At 49.5% G+C, this 21,337-nt stretch overlaps 1 protein-coding gene across 1 annotated transcript; it reads right to left on the bottom strand.

Moving 5' to 3' along the window:
* Positions 1–1,151: 1,151 nt before the first annotated feature.
* Positions 1,152–20,043, bottom strand: INPP5K (inositol polyphosphate-5-phosphatase K). The gene is made up of 13 exons (XM_056865249.1): positions 19,984–20,043; positions 17,049–17,156; positions 15,576–15,684; positions 14,923–15,039; positions 13,078–13,253; positions 10,819–10,930; positions 9,716–9,825; positions 9,458–9,484; positions 8,115–8,304; positions 6,603–6,740; positions 4,896–4,979; positions 4,708–4,812; positions 1,152–1,229 (listed from the first exon to the last, which is right to left on the bottom strand). The coding sequence occupies exons 1-13, from the start codon at positions 20,031–20,033 to the stop codon at positions 1,152–1,154; spliced, it is 1,404 nt and encodes a 467-aa protein (XP_056721227.1). The 5' UTR covers positions 20,034–20,043.
* Positions 20,044–21,337: the final 1,294 nt, after the last annotated feature.

Below are 21,337 nucleotides of genomic sequence, written 5' to 3' on the forward strand. Positions count from 1 at the left end.
GTTCCCTGCCACCGCACCGGCCTCAAATGACTTCAGGACAAAGAGACCTGTAGGTGCCGAATTCACACAAGCAACGCGGAGTCTGTACAAAGCGGAGGAAGTCCCTGCAGAAGAAAAGTAATAAACCACATACGTGCCGCACCAGTTTTCAGCTAAGGCTGCTTGTAAAAATGGACCTGTACGACTGGGCCCACATAACTGACGCACACAAGCGACGGATCGCCTCGTCTATTGTAGAAGCGACGCAGATTTCAGCGTATCGGTGCCAGTTAAATTGCCCACCACCAAGGAACTTCAGTGCCACCAATACTGTCTAGGACCAGAATCTGCACAAAGCTGTGGTGGAAGAACTCGCGTCGCTCCACTAGCTAACCTCTGGCAAATTCTCCCAGGAGCAGGCATCTGCAAAGATGCAGGCCCTGGTCAGAGCAGCCACGATCACTTTTGAGAGCTACGGTTCTTGCATAGCTCCCGGGAATGGGGCAGGGGAGAGACCCCTCCCCCAACCCTGAAATGATGGAGCTTGAAGGAAGTCCATGGAGATGGCTGGGGCCTGCAAGGCAGCCTGCTAACAATAAAACAGACCCTCGGGGGTCTCAAAAGCAAAGCAAAGGTCAGTCTGCTGAATGCACATTTGCTTCCAGCATTTCAAGCGCTAAGATCCAGGCGAGGACTAAAGGCACGGGCATGTGAGGCAGGGAGGAGAAAACAGCAAAAGCCACAAGAAAATCCCCACGCAAGCCGCAGGCTGGCCTTCCTTCCTTCCTCTCCTATCTCACGATCACTTCCTCCTCCCAACCGAGATGTCCCCAGCTATGTTGCACTGCTTGCCTAACTATATCTCAAAGGACTAACAACGGCCTCTGGAAAAAGGGAGAAGCAGCAGGCTTTCCGCCCCGGTTAGCCATTGGAAGGGGGGGATGGATGCCAGTAACCCACTCAGCAGTCGAGATTTTCCAGCTGTCGATTTTAGAGTCTCAGTGTAGAGCATGAGTCCTCCATTGGCAACAGCAATTGAAATTCCCTAAGAGACAATGCGCCCAACTGCCCCAACTCGGTAGGAGCCTCACAGTGTATTCTGTCACTTCCTCCACCAAGAGTCCCGGAGCCCCTCCGCCCTGTGTTGCGGGCGCCTGCCCGCGCTTCAAAACTCATTTGGTGGCTCCGCACAGCAACGCTTCTCCGTCCCATCCCACGTCCTTCTCGGCCGACGTTCTGCTTGGCTGAATCTGAAAGGGAGAGAGAGCTTTGGAGAAGACGATGAGGACATCTGCTGCCTCGGTGGCCCTGATGAGGCAGAAAGGTGGGGTATGTAAGTTTTGCAAAGAAGCTGACAGGACACATTTAAGACCACGGTGGTTGCTACCCCATCAGTGGCTGCAAAGAACAGCCAATAAGCAAAGCCAGGGGAGGGGTGACAGCACGGACAGAGGTGATTCCAAGCGCCACCACCCATGGGGGCAGCAGCAAGCAGGTGGGACAGACAACTCCGCAAGCTGATCAACACGGGCTTGGGAGATAAGCTTAGGAGGGGCCTGTGTATAAAAGATATCTCCTCCCTTCACAAAGCCAACAGGCACGCGAGCTGGGCACAAGCAGGGGAGGCTTTCATGGCTAAGACGCTGAGATGTGATTGCAGGAGTTCTTCATTCAAATTCACCTCGACCACAAATGCCTCGATGTGTCTAACTTTGCCATTTGGTATGGTCATTTGTACTTAACTGGACCATCATTTATTAGACAAAAACGTTTTGTTTTTTTTGGGGGGGGAAAGGAAATTAATCCAATCCCTTCTTGTGGGGTAATATCCCGGCACTGACTAGATGCAGGATATTCCACCTCTTTAACAGCAGAGTCCTTAAACAGCCAATGCTATGAACGTGGAGGAATTTTGAATAGCGCAAACGCCTCTCTGGCTTTGGACAAGGCACTGTCTCCGCCTGCCTTTGATTTCTGGGCAAGGCACTGCTTCCATCTGCCTGAGAATCCCCATCTGCAAGAAGGACCCCCCCCCCCGCCGCCTTCTGAAAAGGTGTTCAAACAATCTTCTTCCATTCGGCACGCCTTCCCTGCTTGTTTTACGCGACCAATGCTTATATGTTAGTAGTTTCACTGTCTGCTGTTTCACTGCTCCTTGTTTTGATGTCATGCTGCTGCTTTGGTTCCTTTTCAGACTTGAGTCTCTTTTCGATCTGTTAGTTATGTATTCTAATTTAAGAAGAGCCAGAGTGGGGCAGTGCTCAGCCACAACACTTTCTAGTGACCGTCAGCCAGTTGCTCTCTCTCAAAACCTGCACTGGCTCCAGCTGGAATGACGGGTCAGATTAAAGGTGCTGGTTATTACCTTTAAAGCCTTACATGGTCTGGGACCAAGTCTGTGGGACCGCCTCTCCTGGTATGTTCCCCAGAGGACTCTTTGTTTAGCTAATAACAATAATTTGGTGTTCCTCAGCCCGAGGAGTGTCCGGCTGGCCTCGACCAGGGACAGGGCTTTTTCTGACTTGGCCCGTGCCTGGTGGAATAGCCTCTCTAGTGAGACCAGGGTCCTGCGGGACCTCAAAGAGTTCCGCAGGGCCTGTAAAACAGAGCTATTCCGCCAGGTTCCCTATATATAAATGCTGGCCTCCCTCACCTCCCCACTGCAGTAATACCTTTTCATTCAATTTGCATTTATTCCATCTGCTCGCCTAGCTGAAGCTGGGTTCTGTGTTACACTCTAGAGGCGCCTTAGGTAAATTATATTATTTACAGGGCTGTTTTAAAATGTTTAATGCTTTTAACTGATTTAATGGGACATTAATATTTTGTAAGCCGGTTTTGGCTGGGGAGAGCGAGGTAATAAGTGGAAATAATAAATAAATAAATAATAAAAACCTATCTCACAGGGTGAAAAAAAAGATCAGGAAAAGGAGAGCCAGACATGCTGCCCCAAGAGGCTCGGAGGATGGCCAGGATAAAAATGCAGATAGGGAGGGAGGTAGATTCATCTCTGCAAGCTGTCCTGAGTTTCATTCGTGGCAGGAAGGTGGGATACAGATCCCCTCAAACAAAACAAACGAAATGTACTGGTCTGCTTGACAAGGATCAACATCCAGCTGTAAGGATTACAACAGGGGTGTCAAACATACGGCCTGTGGGCTGGATCTGGCCCCTTGAGAGCTCTTCTCCGGCCCGCGAACCAGGAGAGGCAGACACCCACCCCCCTCCCCATATGGGCTGGCGAGACATGACCCGGCCCTACCGCGTGACATTGATGTCATATCCAGCCCTCCTAACAAATGAGTTCGACACCCCTGCATTACAAAGTAACATATGTGAAGCACTCTGAGCTCGGAAAGCATTGCCTAAATGTATAGGAATATTATTTTTCCCAACAGTTGGGTACCAGACAAAAACAGCTTCGGCAGAATACTGCTACATGTCTCCCGTCGGGGGCTACGATTGAAGTCATAGCCAGCTTGTATGGCACCTCCTACCTCGGCACTTCTAGGTCCATTTGCAGGTGCTGGACTTAACCTTCTAAACCTACCTGTCTATACAGACCCCTTCCATCGTTTGAAACCTGCTCAGTTGGAGCCACCTTAACCAAAGTACCTTTGTGGAGGCAGCTCCTCAGCTCTGCCTTTGCCCGAGGTCAGGAAATCTACACCCTCATAAGGATGTAAACAGAACAGTTGTAAAGCTTCCTTTCTCAGCAGGCTTTTGGCCGATTTACAGCACCTACTGTGGTCACTTTGCTTCGTCTATTTGTGATTGCGTGCTCTGTTGCGAACTCCTCAGCCGATCGAAATTGGTACATGAATAAATAAAACCAATGGGAGTTTTTCAACCACTGCAAAAACCTACCCCCCAATAAGCAAAAAGGCACTTGCAGCCAAATCTATGTAGCCCCAAAATGAATTAAAAAAAAAAAAAAAACCAGGGACAAGATTGCAGCCGAGGGCTGGGGGGCTGGTGTGGCTCTGGAATCGAATGTAATTGGGCCTACTAGGAAAGATAGGAAGAAAGTAGATTCCTTTGAGATGTGGTGTTGGAGGAGAGTGTTACGGATACCGTGGACTGCCAAAAAACAAATCAGTGGGTTCTAGATCAAATCAAGCCTGAACTGACCCTAGAAGCTAAAATGACTAAACTGAGGCAGTCATACTTCGGTCACATTAGGAGAAGACAAGAGCCACTGGAAAAGACGATCATGCTAGGAAAAGTGGAAGGCAGCAGAAAAAAAGGAAGCCTTAACAAGAGATGGATTGACTCTATAAAGGAAGCCTCGGCCCTCAATTTGCAAGACCCGAGCAAGGCTGTCAAAGATAGGATGTTTTGGAGGACACTGATTCATAGGGTTGCCAAGAGTCGGAAGCCACTTGAAGACTTAACACACACACACATACACACACAGAGGAAAGATAGGCTAGCCTGATCTCATCAGATTTTGGAAACTAAGCAGGGTCTGCCCTGGTTAGTACTTGGATGGGAGACCACCAAAGAAGCCCAGGGTCACGACACAAAGGTAGGCAATGGCAAACTATCTCTGTTCATTTCTTGCCTTGAAAGCCCTACAGGTCGCCGTAGGTCGGCTGTGACTTGACGGCACTTTCCACCACCAGGAAAGACACAGCACTGGAATCAGCTCTGACTTGTGTGTACAACCCCGGAGTGTTCGGATGCGAAGTAAAGTAGCAGCCAACTCCAGGAGCCACAAAGACTTACCTGGAAGTGCTGGCTAAGGCCAACTATGGATTGCATTGTGTGGCTGTAATACCCCAGGAGAAACTGCCCTCCTTCTGTGGGGAGCCCCTCGGTGCTGAGATAAACCTGCGAAGAAAAGGCAGGAGGTGGTTGGCTGCAACATCAGAAAAGAAGCCCCACACTGACGTTCCTGGCCATTTGCCCCTCACCTGCTTCGCATCCTCCTCAGAGGAAATTTCATTGTCCTGCACCCAGGCATAGACCACGTAGTCATTCGCATGCCTGAACGTCACCTGCAAGGGAGATGTTTAAAAAGCTGCCATGACTTTCTTGCAATGTCAGCAATGCTGATTCTATGACCTTAGGCAGATCACGAGAGGGAGGGCACCTTGGCCATCTTCTGGGCATGGAGTAAAGGGTTACTGGGTGGGTGTGTGTGTGGGGAGGTAGTTGTGAATTTCCTGCATTGTGCAGGGGGTTTGACTAGATGACCCTGGTGGTCCCTTCCAACTCTATGATTCTATGTGGAAGGCTTTCGCTAGGGGGGGACGGGGACAGCAGAGCAAGTAGGACACAACCTGTGATTGTTTCCCACTCAAAGATGGCAAAGTGCATTAACGAGATCACTGTTATTTCCATGTTACACAGATCTCCTAGATCCTAATCCCTATCCTCAAGGCCAAAGCGGCGGAACTGGAATCCAGGACTGCTAGCCCAAAGGCCAAACCTCCGCTCGCTATACTGGCGAGTCTCCTTGAAAACAAGAATTTTGCCTAAGATTTACATGTACTAATTCTCTCTCTGCATGCCTCATTTTGTTACTGTCACAGCTCTCCCCTGCTCCTTGGCTTTCCAGCTCTTGACACATGCTGAGGCAGTCCATGGGGCTTTGTGTTGGTGCCCAAAAAACCCCCCTAAGCAGAACATGGCAGGCCTTCGCCTCATGAAAGCCATCAATGCCCTCCCTTGTTTACTAGCAAAATTTCTGGTAGGGCGTGAGCTTTCGTGCGTCACAGCTCACTTCTTCAGATACAGCTAGAATGACAATCTAGACCATCTGAAGAAGTGAGTTGTGACACAAGAAAGCTCACATCCTACCAGAAATTTTGTTAGTCTTTATAAGGTGCCACTGGATTCTTGCTCTTTTTTACTGCTACAGACAGACTAACACAGCTACCCATCAAGAACTATCTCATCTGTTTAGCAATTCTTTGATGTAGGACCCCACAAGCTGAACCTGAACCGGGTGTGCTTTGGGCAGGAGTCAGTCTTTGTATCTGTCTTGCCAGCTTGCACACTGAAGGCCCGGGGAACAAGACGCTCACCATACCTGTGGCAGTTCTGCAAAGTGCTCTGGGGAGGGGCCGTGGCTCAGCGGTAGAGCATCTGCTTGGCATGCAGAAGGTCCCAGGTTCAATCCCTGGCATCTCCAGTTAAAGGGACTAGGCAAATAGGTGATGTGAAAGACCCCTGACTGAGACCCTGGAGAGCTGCTGCCGGTCTGAGTAGACAATACTGACTTAGATGGACCAAGGGTCTGATTTAGAATAAGGTTTAGGGGAGGGGCTGTGGCTCAGTGGTAGATCATCTGCTTGGCATGCAGAAGGTCCCAGGTTCAATCCCCGGCATCTCCAGTTCAAGGGACTAGGCAAGTAGGTGATGTGAAAGACCCCCTGCCTGAGACCCTAGAGAGCCGCTGCTGGTCTGAGCACACAATACTGACTTGGATGGACCCAGGGTCTGATTCAGTATAAGGCAGCTTCATGCGTTCATGTACTTGATGGCTCCCATCAGCAACTAACTTCTCTGTAGCAGTTGATTCCACAAGCACAAAACGTGTGCATTATAGTGTTGGGGTGGGGGGACAGAGCAGGTCACTATCTTCCACCCAGCCCCACCCCTCAGCATAAGGTTACCTTGTACAGGCCAATCCAGTCCCAGGCACTGTGTGGAAATTCAGGAAGAGCAGAGTAGCTGATGGTGGCATCCTGTCCAGTGCTCCAGTGGCCCACGGGACGCAGGGTGATCAACGGGACGGATACCAGGGGCTTCAGCTAGAGAGGGCAAGGAAAAAGCCAGGAGCCTCTGGTGGCAGCACTGCCCAGTACTATACCCATGCCCAGAACTCTCTGCTGCAGAGTTAACAGTTCCCTGGGTGCTGCTGCTGCTGGCAAGAAGGAAAAGGCAACCTAGTGATCCTTAATGCTGAGAAGGGGTCGAGAAAAAAAATTCTCCAATTCCGTCATGGCTTGCAAGAAGAAGAATAGTTGTTTTTTATATGCCTACTTTCTTTACCACTTAAGGGAGACTCAAACTGGCTTACAGTCACCTTCCCTTCCCCTCCCCACAACAGACACTCTGTGAGGTAGGTAGGGCTGAGAGAGCTCTAAGAGAGCTGTGACTAGCCCAAGGTCACCCAGCTGGCTTCATATGTAGGAGTGGAGAACCCAACCTGGTTCACCAGATTAGCGTCCACCGCTCATGTGGAGGAGTGGGGAATCAAACCCAGTTCTCCAGATCAGAGTCCACCACTCCAAACCACCGCTCTTAACCACTACACCACGCTGGCAAGCGCCTAAACAGGCAAGATGTGGTGACGAAAGGCAGGATGGAGTCCATTTGGTGTGACAAGTGAACCGAGGTGAGTTGAGGGATGGATAAGCCTCCTCCTCGTAATCAGAAGAGATGGCGTTACATGCCAGAAAGAGGCCTGGAAAGAGGAGGACACCTCAGCATGCTCTGGCCTAAAAAGGCAAGCCAGCGTGGTGTGGTGGTTAAGAGCGGCAGACTTGAATCTGGAGAACCGGGTTCGATTCCCCGCTCCTTCGTGTGAAGCCTGCTGGGTGACCTTGGGCCAGTCACAGTTCTCTCGGAACTCTCTCAGCCCACACGGAGGCAGGCCATGGCAAACCGCCCCTGAACGTCTCTTGCCTCGAAAACCTGAGGGGGGGGGGCCATAAGTCAGCTGTGACTTGACGGAACACGCACACATAGTGTAGAGGGTGGTCTTGGGTGAGCAAACCCCTTCCCCTTCCAGCTGAGGCCACGGGGAGATGAGTGTTCATGGGGGAGACAGGGTCATGACTTAAGACTATACTGTGGTCAAGGCAGGACATCCCTGCCCCCAACAACCTCAGAGTAGGCAGTGCTTAATATGCTCATTTCTTTCTGGGCCTTCTGGGCCAGGATGATACCTTTTCTGCATCCGAGCTAGCTGGCCTTTTTGTATTTTATGGTTCGATTCCCTGCTCCTCCCCATGAAGCCTTCTGGGTGACCTCGGGCCAGTCCGTTCTTTCAGAACTCTCTTAGCCAGTGGCAAACCACCTCTGAACATCTCTTGCCTCGAAAACCCTATGTGACTTGACGGCGCACAGACCCACACCGCATTCCCAACCTTAGGGGGACAGCCCTGCCCCGCCCCACCTACCTCCAGCCCAAAGGTCCCCGTCACAGGCTTGTGATCGCTGATGCCGTAGCTCATATGGCTGGCATAGCTGTGCAGAGACATGGAAATGGCCTGCTCTTCCGGCACCTCCCCTGCTTCCGAAGCGTGGAGCAAGAGGCTCTTCACCCGCCACAAGATCCGATCGGTCCAAGCGGGCTTCCGTTTCTTCCCGCTACAAAAAAAAAAAAAAAAAAAGAGGAAAGGGGAGGCAGGAAGAACAGACCAGTTTCTCACACACACCTTCTATCAGGCTCAGCGAAAGACAAAAGACACTGCAGTGGCAAATCAATCACAGAAAGCTCCAGTCATTGTTACACATATGAAGCTGATCTCTAAGGGAGGAGCAGGGAAGGGGTTTTTCATCAACTGTGAAACAACATTAAGTATTAATCATCAGAGCAAGGAGGGGGGAAAACAGCAGCTTCTCCTCCCATGGCAGGCTTCCTGGGAAGTTGCTATGGGAGTGTCATCGGTATACAAAAGGCCACGTCACTGCCAAGCGCTTAGGGGAGGGTTGCCCATAAATAGGACGCTACACCTTGGAGAGCTCCTCCTTCCCCAGTTTTGGACACCATGCCTGTCTTCAGGTACATCAAGAGAACGGCGTCGGGGAACAGATCGGAACAAATGGCGTCGCAAAGGGCCAGGAGGTCCCAAGACCCCAATTTCGTGAAGCCTTCTGTGTGGTGATGATGGGAGAGGCTCCCCGGTGCACACCAGCGTGAGTGGCTCTTTGCCGTCAGATCAGTCACGCCAACTTGTTAGAACGGGGCTGGGTTTCTAGCCTCGGAGGAAAGAGCAGCGGCGACAGCTTGGAAGCCAGAGATAATCTAACAGCCTAGAAGGCCAAGCAAAAAACAGCTAACAAGGCCAAGAATATAATTAAAAGCTAAACCATTAAAAAGTTGTCTAAGTACATAAAAATTTAACACAAGTTCAAACCAAATGATGCTAATGACTCCTATATGGCCTTGCAAGGAGCCTTCCAAACAAAAGTATTAAAATAACACAATTGGCATAATATACAATAAGACGTACAATCATACACAAACCATAAACATACAATCACATGTAGACCATACGTGTTGCGGCATATTTGCCTTCTTCAATGGTCTAAAAGAAACTAGCACACCAGACTGTAAATTATGTGACTTTTGGGCGTAGTACTAGCAAGGTTGGCCTTGTTAGCTGTTTTTTGCTCGACCCTCTAGGTACTTAAATCTGTTTATAGGGTTAAGTTTTGTTTTCCCCCCTTTTTGGGGAGGGACATAATCTAACAGCCTACAGTTCCAGACTTGGAAAGAATCACACGGAGAGCTCCTTACTTAAACCAAAACAGCATCGTCTGCGCCCTGGAAATATAAACCAATATTAGCGCAAAAGCTATCGGCATTTCCTCCTCCATTTGGGACTCTCCTGGAACCGCTTAAAAGCCTGTTCGTCTTGAGGAGGCTGCCCCTGCCCCTCTTTCTCCCCCCGCCCCATAAGCCCCTTCTTCTTGGGCCACATGACTTCCGCCTCCCAGATCCCTGAGCAGGTCGATGAGCCCAGTTCCTCAACGGGTGACGCCCCATATCATTTACCTGGTGTCGTACTCATTGGAGTAGAGGTCAAACTTGTAGGTGGGTTTGAACTGCAGAGGCCCCTCTCTGAACTCCTGAAGAAAGGCCTCTTTCTTCTTGGCCATATTTAGCTGAACAAATAAGAAAAAGCTGTGTAGGAATGCCGATTGCCCAGCTGAAGAAAATTAGAAGCTACTGGCCTCTACCTGTTGTCCTTTGGGGGGTTAAATACGTCCTTGCATAGTGACATTGTGGAACTCCCTTCCCCAGGATGTGGTGATGGCTGCCAACTTGGAAGGCTTTAAGAGGGGAGTGGACATGTTCATAGAGGAGAGAGCTATCCATGGCTACTCGTTAAAATAAATACGAGTCATAATGCACATGTATTCTCTCCAGGATCAGAGGAGCATGCCTATTATATTAGGTGCTTTGGAACTCAGGGAGGACAATGCTGCTGCAGTCTTGTTTGTGAGCTTCCAGAGGCACCTGGTTGGCCACTATGTGAACAGACTGCTGGACTTGATGGACCTTGGTCTGATCCAACATGGCCTTTCTTATGTAAGGCTTTAAGAGGGGACTGGACATGTTCATGGAGACTAGGGCTATTCATGGCTACTAGTCAAAATGAATACTAGTCATGATGCATACCTATTCTCTCCAGGTTCAGAGGAGCATGCCTATTATATTAGGTGCTGTGGAACACAGGCAGGACAATGCTGCTGCAGTTGTCTTGCTTGTGGGCTTCCTAGAGGCACCTGGTTGGCCACTGTGTAAATAGACTGCTGGACTTGATGGACCTTGGTCTGATCCAACGTGGCCTTTCTTATGTTCTTATGAGGGGGTGGGGTGAGACATAACAGCAACCACAGAGGACAAGTCCAAACTATCTCCCAGGCAGGGATCCCAAATATATACAGATCAATAATGTGACACCTGGCAGTGCAGTGCACATATATGAAAAAAACTGTCATCAAGCCATGTAAAGGTATTTAGAGCTGTCCAAATTAACAAGAACCAGCGGAGCATCTTCTGCCAAGAGAAGCCAGAAGAGGCAAGACAGTGGAAGCACAGGATTAAACATGCTTGGCATCTCAATAAGAACCAGCAGAACTTAGAGGCAGTACCTGATCTTTTTCCCAGAGGAGGCTAAATCTGTTCTTGTTTATTGACTCTCGGATGAAATGCAAGCCATAGTCTTCGATCCGGAAGTTTAAATCACCAAACCAGAAAAGAATGCTGCGGGATCGGGAGGAGATTGGAAGAACAGGGGGAAAGTTGCATGGTTGACATGGCAAAGTTAGTTATGAATGAGGGGAGGGGTGGGATTTAGAGACAACATTTGCAGATTTCCTTAATAAGTTCCTGATCAGCAACACTGCTTGGAACCGTGTTGTTTTGTTCATCACCCAATCCAATCACAGGAAGCTGCACCCAAAATCAATAACGACACGTTTAAGAAGAAGAGTTGGTTTTTATATGCCGACTTTCTCTACCACTTAAGGAAGAATCAAACTGGCTTACAATCACCTTCCCTTCCCCTGTGAGGTAGGTGGGGGTGAGAGAGCTCTAAGAGAGCTGTGACTAGCTTGCTTCATGTGGAGGAGTGGGGAAACCAACATGGTTCACCATATTAGTGTCCGCTGCTCATGTGGAGGAGTGGGGAATGAAACCTGGCTCTCCAGATTAGAGTCCACTGCTCCTAACAACCACTCTTAACCTCTACACTACACTGGCTCTCAGAGCAGTAAGGCTAACCACTCAGGGTGAGGAGCAAATAGATGCTTCCCTACATGGACAGAGGCACATACCCTTCTGTCCCCCCAAAAAAACCATGTACCTCAGAGCAGAACTGAAACTGCTATTCATCAGCTTGCATTCTGTCCCTTGCAGGTCAAGAACAGAGATGTGAAGACTGGGGGGGGGGGCATTCAAAAAGCCCCCCCTCTATTTTTGATAATATTGATAATTTGTGCTTATACACTAGATGCGTACAATATTTTCAGTGATATATTTCTTTAATGTGACTTTTATGCACTTACGCTATGTGTATGATAATAGTTCAACGCTTGCAATGCTAGTAAATATCCAAATATATTTCCACTCCTGCTGAGACTATACAAGACAGTTTCTGTCCAAATAATCCATTTTCTTTCATTTCTTTTTAGTTTCCCTGCTTCTCAGGTGGCAAAAAAAAAAAATGTGCTAAGGTGGCCCAGAGTGAAGCAGTTTGCATCTCTCTCTCTCTCTCATTAGTATTGAGTGCATTTGCAATTCTGTTTGTAGAACCTTTTAAATTCCATAGATATACCAAATTGTATTTGCTAAGCTATCAATGAGATCTTTCACGCTGCTGAAAATTATGAAGCAAGTATTGCATATAATTCCGTTTCCCACAAAATTTCAATTCCACCATCAGAACAATAGTTGCAATTGTGTAAAGAGAGACAGAGAGACAGAGAGAGAGAGAGACAGAGAGAGACAGAGAGAGACAGAGAGAGAGAGAGAGAGAGACAGAGACAGAGAGACAGAGAGAGAGAGAGAGAGAGAGAGAGAGACAGAGAGACAGAGAGAGACAGAGAGAGACACAGAGAGAGAGAGAGAGAGAGAGAGAGAGAGAGAGAGACAGAGAGACAGAGAGAGAGAGAGACAGAGAGAGAGAGACAGAGAGACAGAGAGAGAGAGAGAGAGAGAGAGAGAGAGAGAGACAGAGAGAGAGAGAGACAGAGAGAGAGAGACAGAGAGACAGAGAGAGAGAGAGAGAGAGAGAGAGAGAGAGAGAGAGAGAGAGAGAAAATATGGTGGTAAGGGATAAGAACTGTGACCATTAATATGCATCAGTGTATTTGACATTAAAGGGTCTAAATGGTATTATCAGCTTGTCATATGAGAAGGACAGGGGTTTTTTTTTAATGTTAGTTGTATACTGATTTTCACAGATGGTCATTTTACAATGGAACATGATTTCTTTCTTTAAGGTGTCTGTATAAATGCATGCTGTAATGTGGTTATTATGCCAATAAAGGTCTATGTATGTATGTGTGTGAATAGTGTAAAACAAATTATTTCACCGCTTCAAAAATTTTCAGTAATGCTACATCTTCACTTATCTAACTTCGTTTATTCGCGACCTCTCTTCCCAATGGGTACTCAATGCAGCTTACATCCTTCTCCTCCCCTTCCTATTTTCTCCACTCCTCTGTATTTCAGTGCGGCTCTGAAAAAGCTTGCACAGCCACCTTTGAGACTCCCCAACATTTTGGTTCAAAGACACCCAACTCGACACCCTGAACTAGCACGATGAGGACACGGTTGAACCAGCCAAGCTCTTTCCCTAGAACTGAAGGCAGCAGGGCACGCCTTAGCAAAACACAGCTGCCACTCACTCGTGATCCAGGACACCGGGGACGTTTTCGCCTTCAAACTGCTGCATTTCCAGAATGTGCTCAAAGTCATCCAGCCGTTGCTCTGCATTCTCCATGTGTGCCGGCAAGTGGCAATTCACAAAGCAGACCGTGTGCCCATAGAGAGACATACGAATGGAGACTGCCCCCTTGTTTCCCTGGAAGAGATTAGAGACCAAGGCCAAAAGCAGATCAGTTCACACATCTGCAACACATGGTTATTTTTTGGGAAGGATTATTTTCATTTACAGATTCAGTATATAGGCAACACCCACCAGAAGCCAATACATTTACCATATAATACATAGGCTAAAGAGCCAGCATGGTGTAGTGGTTAAGAGCAGTGGACTCCAATCTGGAGAACCAGGTTTGAGTCCCCACTCCTCCACATGAGTGGCGGACACTAATCTGGTGAACCAGGTTGGTTTCCCCATTCCTGCATGTGAAGCCAGCTGAGTGACCTTGGGCCAGTCCCGGTTCTCTCAGAACTATCTCAGCCGCACCTATCTCACAGGGTGTCTGTTGTGGGGAGGGGAAGGGAAGGTGATTGTAAGCCACTTAGATTCTTCTTAGATAGAGAAAGTCGGCATATAAAAGCCAACTCTTCTTCTTTTCCTTCTTCTAAAGCAGGGGTTTCTAAAACCCTTTCCATGTTGATGGAGAAATTTATCCCAACAGGAGATCATCCCATTTTTATTTTGCAATACTCCAGGTAAACAGATAGCATGGAAGGAGAAGATTCAAGGAGCTCTATGTCATATTGTAGAGTATTCGAGATCAGGCAAGATAGACCGGCTTTAGGGCAACCTCTTTTTCCCCCTCTTGATGCTTTCCCCTTGAAGGATGTATAACCTGGAAGATACACATCCTCTAATACCCAGGACTCTTGTAATAATATTATTGGAAAATGATTTAGAATCTTAACCAGAGATTCCAGAGTCACTGGAAAAAAAGACAAAAATGCTAGGAAAAACTGAAGGCAGCAAAAGAAAAGAGGAAGACCCAACATGAGATGGACTGACTCAATAAAGGAAGCCACAGCCTTCAGTTTTCAGGACCTGAACAAAGCTGTTAGTGATAGGATGTTTTGGAGGTCATTAATTCATAGGGCTGCCACAAGTCAGCAGCGACTTGTCAGCACATCACACACACACACACACACACACACACAAACTGTCCCACAATGACAAGCAGACTTGAAAGCACTTGGGAACAACCCAACCTCCCTCCAAGCAGAAAAGCGTAGGATTCATATGTCTTTCTCTGAACCGGATGTTCAAAACCCTTTAGGTACAATCCTACACTGCCACACAGAGGAAGGTCTGTAGGAACTGCAAATGTGTATCTCACTGTGGGACAGTTTGTGTGTGTGTGATGTGCTGACAAGAAGAGTTGGTTTTTATATGCCGACTTTCTTTACCCCTTAAGGAAGAATCAGACCTTCCCTTCCACTCCCCACAAGAGACACCTTGTGAGGTAGGTGGGGCTGAGAGAGCTCTAAGAGAGCTGTGACTTGCCCAAGGTCACCCAACAGGCTTTATGTGTAGGAGTGGGGAAACCAACCCGGTTCACCAGATTAGCGTCTTCCACTCATGTGGAGGAGTAGGGAATCAAACTCTGTTCTCCAGATTAGAGTCCACTGCTCCAAACCACCGCTCTTAACCACTATACCATGCTGGCTAGAGACAGGCTAGTACATTTTCTAAATACATAAGCGAGTTCTTGAACTTGGCAAACTTACACACAAGTGGCCAACTTAAACATCCCAGACCAAAAAAAGCAAACACCCAGAGGTGTAATTCTCCCAAAATGCTCAAGACTGCTCACCCAATATCCGTATAGCCCTGTGCGGGTGAACTGGCTTCGAATGTTCTGTATGAAGGGAACATGGGCATGCTTTGCAAAGATCAGAAGGAGGAGGCCCTGCATTCGGATTGAAGAGACCTGCAAAAATAAAATAAAGCAACAGAGAAGCTATCCCGGACAGAAATTCCGGGCAAAATGCAGCCCCAGAAACTCTGAATGTTGGGCCCCAAGTCTTGTGAGCCTCCTAGGCCTAAAAGCAGGATTAAAATGGTTTAAGGCAGTGTCCAAATTTTGTACACAAGTAAGAGAGCTAATTTCCCTGGAAGTTGGAAGCCTGGAAAAGGAATTGAAGCCCCATCTTCCACTGGGCCAAAGGGAGACTGAATCCTAGCTGCTGTACAGTGTGTGTGTGTGTGTGTGTGTGTGTGTGTGTGTGATTTGGTGGGGCTCAGTGCCTCTCTGCACAATTGTGCAAGAAATAAGCACAGAAAATAATATTCTTGCCACTCTCATCTGCTTTAATAATTTCAAAAAGGCCATACAGGCAGGGGCAGCCTTGGCCATTGGGCAACCAGGGCAGCTGTCTCAGGGTGCCCCCACCCTGGCCCTGGCCAGGAAAAAAGAACGGTCCCAGTGCAAGATTTCACCTATCAATTGAAAAGTCACTTGGTTACCTTGATATAGCTCAAAGGAGAGAGAATCGTCTCGAAGAAAATACTCCAGGGATCATCAAAAGCCAGGTCAGATAGGAAATTCACAATCTTGGCGTTCACTTCCTGTAAACTGAAATCACCAGGGTTACCCACACATTCTTTGCATCTCAGAAGGATAAAAATCACACAACATTATTAAGCAGTCCTGACCACATCAGCACCTTCCTTACACATTTTTCCTGCCTTTTTACCAATTAAAATAGACCCCCACCCACCCATAAATTAACACCTACCCCAAGTTCCAAGGAGCCCTGTGGCACAGAGTGGTAAGCTGCAGTACAGCAGTCAAAACTCTGTTCACAAACTTAGTTTGATCCCGATGGAAGTTGGTTTCAGGTGGCCGGCTCAAGGTTGACTCAGCCTTCCATCCTTCCGAGGTCGCTAAAACGAGCACCCAGCTTGCTGGGGGTAAAGTGTATACCAGGGGTGTCAAACATAAGGCCCAGGGGCTGGATCCGGCCCCTTGAGAGCTCTCATCTGGCCCGCGAGCCAGCCACCCCCCCCTCAGTCCTGATCTGGCCTGACGAGGCATGGGCTGGCCAGACTGAGTGACATTTATGTCATATCCGGCCCTCACAACAATTGAGTTCAACACCCCTGGCGTAGACAACTAGGGAAGGCCATGGCAAACCACCCCGTAAACAAAGTCTGCCTAGTAAACATTGTGATGTGACGTCACCCCATGGGTCGGTAATGACCCAGTGTTTGCACAGGGGGGTTCCTTTACATTTATTCCAAGCCCTGCCTGAGAGAGGGATGATATGTGACATCACCACAAGATGGCAGAATTCATCAACACAAGAATCTAGCATGTCCCACACAGAACTGCCTGTACTCTTTAAGATACCACAACAAACAACCTCATAACCTTTCTGGGACCCAGCACAATCCTGAATGGTAGCTCCTTTCTTTCTAAGCCCCTTCATCCATGCCACAGCTGCCCCTGAAGCTGCTTGGTCTGCACAAAGAAGCCTGGCAGATGTGGAAGGGGGTAGAAGAGTTGGTTTTTACATGCCAACTTTCTCTATCACTTAAGGAAGAATCAAACCGGCTTACAATCACCTTCCCTCCCACTCCCCACAACAGACACCCTGTGAGGTAGGTGGGGCTGAGAGACTGTGACTAGCCCAAGGTGACCCAGCTGGCTTCATGTGGAGGAGTGGGGAAACAAATCCAGTTCACTAGATTAGCCTCCATCACTCATGTGGAGGAGTGGGGAATCAAACCCGGTTCTCCAGATTAGAGTCCACCACTCTTAACACCATTGGCTTCCACGCTGGTACTTTTGCAGGTGTCCACACACCCAGTAAAGAGCAGTCTCTAGTCTCACTTTCACAGGTGATGCTACCAGATGAGCTCCCCGGGCACCCCACAAAGTTGGTGAAGAGAACTGGAAACGGAAGGCCCCACGTCTTATTCCCCTCCGGTACTTACCCAACAATGTACATGTCCACTGCCAGGCCTTGCAAACTGAGTTGAAGTAAAGAGGTAACATCAGGAGGGGGAGAAGCTGTGCCCACATTCCAGGTTATCAAGTGCAACCTTCCAAAAACAAAAAAACACACACCAGGAGACAGCAATGCTCAAATGCAAATACGGATGGCAACCATCACACCCTGTTACATGCAGCCCTCCTCCCCGCTTGGTGTATAAAGATGTCAGCAGACCTTATCTGTAATCTTGCCCTAAAACTATGCTATGCAGCAAAGGCAGCCATCCATCCAAGGAAGGCAGCGCAATATCTTTGTTTGTTTCCCCCCCACAGCTCAGAAAGACTTCATCTGTTGTGCCCAAGACTTCCTCCTGGAGCTCATCATCCAAACTGACATCCTCCACAAGCCATGAAAAGCATGTAATTTGCTGCAGGGGAAGGTACCTAATAGCAGTGTTACTCGTGTTGACTGGGTGGAGGTGGTAATGGGGTTAGCCCTCCAAGTCAAGCTGCATGACGGATGGCAAGTCCCAAAAGTGCCTCTCTGGAGTTCAAAGATGCCACGTGGCCAAAAGCTCTCAGTTATGTCCATACAGGAATTTCATGTGAGTTTTCCCTTGTTTGAAATTAAGTAGCACAAATGAAGGGCTAAAACTATGTCCTGGCTGAAAGGCAATTCCACACCGGGGCAAATGCCCCCTTTGTTCCATTGTGCAAGTGCTTGATTTTACGTCATGTGGACAAGCGCTGCATTCTCCAAGGTCTAATGCAATTAAAGCCCCAACATTTAAGAAAAGCTACTGTTGATTGAGTCCAATCACATGTTTCTACCAGCTCTTAATCTCTGGTTTTGTGTTGCATTCCCAGAGAGACAGCCAAGAGACCTAATGCTACTTCTAGGCACCCAAATTTGACAAGCGGCCACTCATAAACCACAGGGAACGTGCATTTGACAATCCAGATTAGGGTTTTGGACTGTGCTGCAGCATTTGTTACAGACAACTTTTGAAATTCAGCATGCCTTAGCTTTTATTGTTGTCAGCAAGCCCTATGAGGAAAGGCTGAGGGTCTTGGGAATGTTTAGTCTGGAGAAGAGGAGGTTGAGGGGGAGACATGATTGCTCTCTAAGTATTTGAAGGGCTGTGACTTAGAGGAGGGAAGGGAGCTGTTCCTGTTGGCAGCAGAGAATAGGACTCGCAATAATGGGCTTAAATTGCAGGCAAAAAGGTACCAGGTGGATATTAGGATAAAATTCTTTACAGTAAGAGTTGTTCGACAGTGGAATCAGCTACCTAGGGAGGTGGTGAGCTCACTTTAAGCAGAGGCTGGACAAGCACTTGTCAGGGATGCTCTAGGCTAATCCTGCATTGAGCAGGGGGTTGGACTAGACAGCCTGTATGGCCCCTTCCAGCTCTAAGTGCACAGCCCTGAGAAGAAGCCTTTCCAGGGGTCATTCTTCAGGCACTGAATGCAGCAGCTAGGAAGTAGATATGCCAGGCAAGAACCCTCTCATATAAGGGCTTGGCTCCTAAAGATGTGCTCAGTCTGGTGGGACTTAGCAACAGAGCTACGGGGTGCAACATCTGAGCAGCCACACATGCCTCCCTTTCTGCTTCTGAAGCCCCAAGGGGAGAGGCGCACGTCTCAAGCAGCACAGCAGTAACCCCACCACCACTCCACAGGCAATCACTGTTCTCGCTAAAAACGGGCTCCTGCCCAGGGCAGCCTCCCCAACTTAAGCCCATCAGGCAAAGTTGCCCTCCACTTGGCTAAAGATCTGGGCCACTTCCTTCCTTCTCCTGGATGGGCATTTGTATTCATCAGCCATTATCAATCATGTGTTTACCCCATCCTTTCTCCAAGAACCTCAGGACGACTGGTCCTGCTTGCTCCCCCCCCCACCTTCATCCTAACAGTGGGCTCATACTGTTGGTGTGGGCAAGAGGTCCACCCCCTCCCGTTTTGCCACAAACCCAGTCCACTCCTGACAACAGAGAATCACCCGCACAGCTTGGAGCTCACAAGAACCCATGAAGCTGCCGCCTTCTACAGAATCGGGCCCTCGGTCCATCAAAGCCAGTATTGTCTACTCAGACCGGCAGCGGCTGTCCAGGGACTCAGGCAGAGGTCTTTCCCATCACCTACTCCCTTGAACTGGAGATGCCGGGGATTGAACCTAGGACCTTCCGCATGCCAAGCAGATGCTCTACCACTGAGCCACGACCCCCAGAATGAACGTCACCTGTTTGCCTGGTCCCTTTAACTGGAGATGCCGGGGATTGAACCTGGGACCTTCCGCATGCCAAGCAGATGCTCTGCCACTGAGCCACAGCCCCTCCCTATGGCTCTCAGGCAGAAGTCTTTCCCATCACCTGTTTGCCTGGTCCCTTGAACTGGAGATGGCCGGGATTGAACCTGGGACCTTCCGCATGCCAAGCAGATGCTCTTGCCACTGAGCCACGGCCCCTCCCCAGAATGAACACAAGAAGCTGCCTTATACTGAATCAGTCCATCAAAGTCACTACTGTACTAAGACCGGCAGCGGCTCTCCAGGGTCTCAGGCTGAGGTCTTTCCCGTCACCTACTCGCCTGGTCCCTTGAACTGGAGATGCCCGGGATTGAACCTGGGACCTTCCGCATGCCAAGCGGAGGCTCTACCGCTGAGCCACAGCTCCTCCAGCTCCTGAGCGCAAGCAGGCAGGAAGAAGAGCCCACCGCCCCGCCCCGCCCCGCCCCCCCCCGTTTCATCCTCGCGAGGTAGACATGCCAAAGCGGGGGAGCGCGCGTTTCACCCCCCCCTCCACCAACCGCCGGCCCTCTGCGCGCCCTCAGAGGCGCCCTTGCCCCGCAGCACCCGATGGCCGGGATGGACGCAGACCCACGAGAAGCCCCTTCCCCAGCCTCGGAGCGCGCATGCGGGAGCCGCCGCCGCCTCACCTCAGGCGTTTCCGCCCCGCCGCCGCCGCGGCTCCCCCTTCCGGCTCCATCCCCGGGCCGGAGACGAAGACTGAAGAGAGCGGGACCGCGAGAGCCTCTCCGGCCTGTCAGGCACCGGGGCTCACGTGACTCTCCCGAGCCTACCAGAGACAGAGCCGAGGAGGCGCGCGCCCGGGATTGGCCGAGGCGCAGACTCCGCCCACCCGACCCAGTCGCCGCGGCTAAACGGGGCGAGTGCGCAGGCGCGGCCGGGAGGCGCGCGACCTGCGGCTGAGCAGGGCAGCGCTGGGGAGGTTGGGGGGTCTGGGGGCGCGCCTGTGACCTGATCTGGCTCTCGCTGCGCGCGCGCACACACACACACACCCGCCCCACGCAAAGCAACCCCACTCCACCCACCCCCCACAAACCGAGGCAGACGTCAGGCTGCTTGCTCTATGATTTTATTGGAGTGGCTTCCAATAGGCCAGTATTGGAAGGTCAGGAGACAGAAAGGCACAAACTCACATGAAAAGAAAACAAAACAAAATGAGATCAGCTAATCAAGGCGACAAAGGATATGCATTTCAGAGCCAAGCCCGTCGGGGCCCTCCTCTCCCTCGCCCCCGGAGCTACAGAGGCGGAAGGGGAGAGAGGGGAGCGCAGTACCCACTCTCCTTTCCCAGCAGCTCTGGGGGTTCTGGATTACGAAGCCGATGCAAAACATTATACAGCGCTTGAGCAGCAGCAGGAGCTGTGGAGGGGTGGGGTGGGGGGCAGGGAGAAGGGCTCAGTTGCAGCTCAGAGGGGAGAGGAATTCACAGAAGTTCTTTGCATTCTTCTGGCTCTTACCGCTAACACAGGAAAAGCTTTGTGTTTTAATAAGAGCTTGCACCTTCATGCCCAGAATCTCTCTGGATTTCTCTTCCCCCGGCCTGCTTTCTTTAAAATGTCACAGTCCGTTTCCATGGAGACAGTGTCACCAGAAAGCAAGCCTCTCCCTGTTGTAAGCACAGCTGCGAAAACAGTCTCAAGCATCAGAATCCTCTTACAATTCATTAAGTCAATAAATATATATAATATATACTTTTGTTTGTTTGTTTTAATCCCCAGTTTTTCAGTATCTTACACACACTACAAGAAGATTAGCCTGATGGCTCACTTGCTCTGGAGGAAAAAGGATAAAGGAGCACCTTTGCTTGTTCCTGGGCCAAAACAGCTTTGCCTTGACTGCAGGGCTTCACTCTTAGAAAAACAGAAGTCACCTAAAACTCAACTTTCAAAAAAAAAAAGGGGGGGGGAGCCCTGCATGGTCATTCAGAAAGCATCTGCTGAAAAGCCTGCTTATTGCACTTGGTCATCAGTAAGGCAAAAGAAT

This window comes from Euleptes europaea, chromosome 19, assembly GCF_029931775.1.
Source record: "Euleptes europaea isolate rEulEur1 chromosome 19, rEulEur1.hap1, whole genome shotgun sequence".
In the NCBI taxonomy this organism is placed as follows: Eukaryota; Metazoa; Chordata; class Lepidosauria; order Squamata; family Sphaerodactylidae; genus Euleptes; species Euleptes europaea.